At 35.0% G+C, this 6,000-nt stretch overlaps 1 protein-coding gene across 1 annotated transcript in view; it reads left to right on the forward strand.

Annotated features, from left to right (window-relative positions):
- LOC148948625 (uncharacterized) overlaps positions 1-5,084 on the forward strand; it is a 74,836-nt gene extending 69,752 nt beyond the window's left edge. The window contains exons 4-5 of the mRNA XM_089094979.1: positions 34-63; positions 4,929-5,084. Of these exons, the coding sequence (XP_088951105.1) occupies positions 34-63; positions 4,929-5,084 (186 nt within the window). The remainder of the gene's footprint in view (positions 1-33; positions 64-4,928) is intronic.
- Positions 5,085-6,000: the final 916 nt, after the last annotated feature.

Raw genomic sequence — 6,000 nt, forward strand, 5'->3', positions numbered from 1 at the left:
AATACATGATATTCTTTTATATTTGTTGCTTAGTGTGATGATATTAGTGGTGTCAGTGGCCAAGTGAGTAGTAAAGCATTAATAGATACGAGTAGTGATTGCGTAATTTGACTTTCACAAGCCTGAGGCATGGATATGCGTGCAGTTTAACCGGTACATTGGCTTACCACGGGTCAGTCACCTATTACTATGAACGATACTTGCCTTAGCAGACGGGTTTTCTGAGGTAACACTCATTTTTTGGGGTCAAACAGAGAGAGAGCGGCTGTCACACTAACTTGATTAGTAGTGTGATTATGATATAATGATTACTTTTCGTTTTATTTCTTATTGTTAGTATACCATATTTCAGAGAGAGAATATATTATTTGATTGGATATTAGTAGAGAAAAAATTATTGATGTCTGTACATTTTAGGATATAAACTATTTAAACAACAGCAGCAGCAGCAGTCATATGAGAGTACCTAATATAGCTGTGGAAATAACCGCTGGGTCTAGACTATGTCTTGAATGGGACATTATTTATGCGAGATACGTGATATCTTTAAGCAAGTTTAAGCAGGAGGAGCAACTATGTTTTGCTGGAAAAGTGAATATTCTCCATATAAATAAACTTCGGTCAGCATTAGATGTCCTATCGAAATATATTGATGAGAATAAAATTCATCAGTGAATAATATTATTATTGTAATTATATTCAATAAAATTATTTCTAGGTCAATGGTATTTTTTTTTTCTTTCTATAGTAGACTAGCATATATTTTCTAGAGTACAAAAAGAAGTTATGATTAGTCTGAAGATGGTTGTGAGAGAGTTAGGACTCTAAAAAATAGATATATTCGAGAAAGAGCGAATCATGAGGAATCTAGTTCTTATTGACAAACGTTTGATTCTAGATGATGATTTTCTAGAATTGTTTATTTAACGTAAAAAATTTTTTCGGGGACTCCTTAATGATATAAAGAAAACTGATTCTCTATCATTTGACTATTGTATGAAACTTCTACATCGTTGTTCAAATGCATTTACACAATTTTTTAATATATTGATCAGTACACTTCAAAGTGATATTGTGGATATGCTTTTAAACATTAGTTTTGAAATTTAGGACTTTTTTCATGAGAAAGATGGTGCTCAAGGATGATTTACTCCTCTCTCTCTATCTCAGACAATTTTTGTTGTTGCTAATTCAGTTTCATTGTGGTAGTTAGAGTGTCAACACATGACAAAATGTTCCATACATGTCCGTTATGTATGTACACACTGGGCAGCTGGTCATCATCATGTGAGAATTGCACAATGATTGATGAGTATGATGAGAAGTGTACATTATGCACCCCGTGTAAATTGCATAGAGGATATGCTGTACAAATTAAAGGTTGTAATTCCTGTCTTGAAGAGGTGTGCGACTCTCATCCTAGAGGCTACCTATGCTCCAATTGTCATTATGATAAATGTAATCAGTGGGAGAATACATATCCCGGTATGATTGGAAAGAATCCTAACCGTGATTTTAGTTTATTGCTACGAGATTGGTATCATCGTGGTTTTAGATTGTTATGGGAGGAGAAACCGGGTCAACAATTCAACTGTTGGAACTATAAAAGAATATGGTTTCTACGTCATCGTTGTGAAGACACTGGGTGTTATGATTATAAGCCCACTGATTTTTATTTGTCTGTGTCGGAATGTGATTCTACACTTTTAGGACACTGTTTGTGAAATTGCTTCAAATAATCAAATTGAAAAATGTGAATTCTATATAATGAATTAGAATAGTATCATTGAATATACAGAGAGATATGACAAGAGTAAAGTCACACTCTACTGTAGAAAATGTGACACTGACATTTCACTAAATAATGATCAGTACACTTTGAATTAAGATAATCTAACCGAACTCGTTGTTGTCGAAAAAGAACGATTAGTTTAAGACATATCAATATTATAAATGTATATTTAAAAAGTATATAAAATTTTTTTTTATTAATACGCTAATTCACAAACTTTTTTAGAAAATTTTGTTATTAGTGCACTAAAATCAATATTAAAGACACTTGTAAGTATATTTTCCTCTAGCAATTCGTTCAATTGAGGTAAGTCAACGTAGATGTTGAGACACTGCTTGTAGGTGTACCCACGACATCTGAACATGAAAAAGAGTAGTACATGAAACCCACATGTCTTAGTCGTTAAATCCTGTACTCTTCGTAGATTTTGATTAATGGTTTTTCCCCTGCTTTCAATAAAGTTGCTGAGGTATGGAGTGTAGAATTTATATGATAGGCCACGATGGTAAAAAAATTAAATATTCTTCCCTGTTTGAAAGATTCATAGCCCCTGGCCGGTCTTCCAAGTTTATGGACTGCTATTAACACTGATCAAGGCATTGTTAGCACATGGAGTTTTTTCAATTAAGTCCAAAGGTAGGCAACAGGACTTGTACTGTTACATGTATGGATCCATACTAAATACATTGATTATTTTGTTTGGGTTCATGGTGCTAGGTATTGTAAAACAATGCCGTCTGGCGTGATTTCTCAATATGTTTCAAATTGACTTAGTGATATTAGTGTGATACTTTCAGTCAGAGCATCGGCAGATGTACACTCTGAATGTACATTCCGTGTTCGTACTATACTCATATCCTGTGTCCCAGACAAAGCCAAAACAATAAGCCCATGATTTTTTCAAGATATTAAGTTGGGTATTGTAATTTCAAATAGTTGAGAGTCATGATGTAGGGATTGCATGGTCAACTTGTACAGAGTTCTATAGGATTTTTTGTCAAATGATAGGGTGTACAGTGGAATACCATTCACTTTACACAAAAGACTAGATAGATCAAAAGAATTAAAATCATTGGGGGATTCAGTCCAGGATATAACGGCACTGCCACTCTTCACAAAGGCCAAAGCCAATTTTGATGGGATTTCTCCATTGATAAATGATGAATCGCTATAGCTACGAGAGCCGGTGGCAATGTGACGTTGATTGGTGATCGTATGAGGAACAAGAAGTTTAATGTTGTTACCATTGGCTCGTAGCTTTTCAACTGCCAATGCAACAGAGCTCATAACTTGTTGTTTTTGGACATGTAGAACCGTCAAAGTGATAATGATATTTGTAATGGATGCTTCAGAAAGCATTTTTCCAAAGTGAAATTTGATGGGGCTAACTGTAGCCTTATGTCAGCCTTTATATTGGGGGGGGTAGCCACATAGATATATTGAATATCTAATGATTTAATTTACCAGCTAAATGATGCTCATGGGTCACTGTAGTAGGCAGCTCACCGTCAGTATCAACACCTGATCGATATTCATAGCCTAATGATTGTCCTCTCAACTCCTTGTAAGTCATTGGTGGCATCATCATAAATTGTATGTAGCTTGCATAGTTGGATAGATTATTGTTAGTGCTCACCAATGTTCCATTAATAAATACATTAATTTGTTTGAATAGGTTGTGTAGAATACAGTTTTCATAGGAGAGACCGTCGCCGGCATTTGGAGTTATATTATCCGATTTTTTCTTCACCACAACATTTAAATCAAAAAATTTTGACGATAAATCAATGAAATAGTCTTCATTGGATAATATTTGAAATTGTATATATTCTGAGAGTGGTTTTTGGGGATGAAGGTGTTCATAGTAGCTGTACCTGACACTGACATCAACATTTTCAGCATTAAATAGATTCAATGAGGAACTAATTAATGGATATGATTCCTTGTGGGGGAGATAAGTCATACTGAGAGAAGAAATCCTTCTTTGATCTAACTATCCTTTTCTTCTTCTTCTTCTTCTGCTTATTGGTCTTCCTTGTTTTATTCCTCAAAGTACTTGTTGATGTCCTTTGCTTCCTACCTGGGTGGAGACTGATGAGTGAATGACGCGAACGCATCCTTTTCAATCCCTTTCCATTTTGTCGAAATTTTAGTTGCTCACCAACGGCTTTGCTGAAGATCTAATATTTTCCTTAAAACTCTCCTTGAAATTCTTGCCCGACCACCAGTCCTGTAGTGTGGAGGCAGCAAAATTTGATGCAGCAGGTACAAGATATTATCTGGCAAGGGGTAGTGCAGAACGAAATAGCCTAGCAAACCAGCTACCAAGACCATAACCAGACGTTGTAGTACGTCCCTTGTAGCAGTCCAATCCATCCCCTATTTGACATGGACTCAAAGCACCAAAATAACACTCGGTATCGGGACAAACAAATGAAAGTCTCTTATTCTTCATTTTAGGTGATTTTAGTGTCATTGACAATGGGCCGAATATGAATTAGACTTATTTCTAGGCACTTTTTAATTGCCGGATGTTCAAACTATTATCTTCGTAATGTTAACTGACGGTACTCATTATACGAAATAATTAAAAGAACATAATGAAGATGTTTTATATTATAGTAATGAACAAGTTCATTAGATGTTTTTTTTTCAAGAACACGTAAGACGGGAATCTTTGAATTACCGACTCTCGATGTTTCCACAAAGGATGCATAGAGAAATATGCAAGAGTCCGAGGCAAAACCAGGTGGATAATCAGCCAAAATAACTTGATTCATCCCGTAAACGGTGTCAAGATTTTTCCCATTGATCATATTCTGTTTAAAGCCAAAAACTTCGCTCAGATTATCATTGAGAATAATTATTTCAGTGTCAATAGGTGAGGTAATGTAAATCCTATCATGTTCCAATGAATAATTAAAATGGAATGTACCATTCCTACCATATGATATTTTTCTATTGATTGCACGACACAAATCTCCCATATTATCATATTCAATGTATTTTTCAATTTCGAATGTGGGTATTCACTAGATTTAAGTGATTCAACCCATTCATAGTCGACAGATTTAAACCCGTCCATAGTTCAGTCGAGTGGTATAACTTTTATATCATACGCACGATCTTTTTTCAGGATGTCATATGTGCTTTTAAGAATACAGTGGACAAGAGCCACTTCACATGCACCGTCAAATTTAATTGCAGAGGTGTGTTTTGTCCAAAAATTACTTGTCGTATTCAAGAAATTGAAGTGAGGATCGGAAACGTTGGACATGGAAATCACATATAAATCCATGGGCATCGTCAGTATCTTCAAAACTGATCCAAGAATTAAAATCAGAATTTTATCCTAGCCACCGAACAAGTAACTGTTTCTTAACTCAGCGAGTACGTGCCTTTAATGTCTTTTCAATTTGATATATTTCACAAGAATTTTTAACTTTTGTAGTTCATAGACATATAAGCCACAGAGACTATTTTCATCTTTGGTATGACCCTGGCGATAAGTTATGGGTTTATCGTTAAGGATTTTTGCAACTTTAAAAAGTTAAGTGGACCACAAGTAATTCCCCTTTTCAAAAACATTAGTTGTTCTATTAATTTGAACAGTATCACCAACATTGAATTTATTTTTCATCTTCTTGACAGCCGATTCATTGGAAAACTGATTAAGAAAGGTGTCAATTGTATCATGATCAGAATGTTGAACTTCCGTTGGGGTAACTTTATGTCAATCTTGACATTAGGGGGTAGCCATTGTGATTTATTAAATATCCCATTGTATAATAGTCAGGTCAAATTATAGTCCTAAGCCACAGTGTTTGTCAGATCACCATCAGTATCAACACCTGACCAGTATTCAGTGCCCAATGATGGTCCTCACAGCTCCTTTCACGCCTTAGTCGTCGTTCTCAGAAACTGTTTGTATCTTCAATAGTTGGATAAACTATTGCTAGTGCTCACCAATATTTAATTAACAAATACATTAATTTGTTTGAATATGTTGTGTAGAATACAGTTCTCGTAGGAGAGACCATCGCCGGCAGTTGGAGTTGTATTATCTGACTTTTTCTTCACCGCAATATTTAAATCAATAAATGTTTATGATAAGTCAATGACACAGTCCTCATAGGAAAATATCTGAAAGTGCATATTTTCCGGGAAGGGTTTTTGAGGAGAAATTGTTCATAGTAGCCATAATTGAC

The sequence above is a fragment of the Artemia sp. Qi Xiang Cuo genome, chromosome 9, assembly GCF_049724085.1.
Source record: "Artemia sp. Qi Xiang Cuo chromosome 9, ASM4972408v1, whole genome shotgun sequence".
NCBI lineage: Eukaryota > Metazoa > Arthropoda > Branchiopoda > Anostraca > Artemiidae > Artemia > Artemia sp. Qi Xiang Cuo.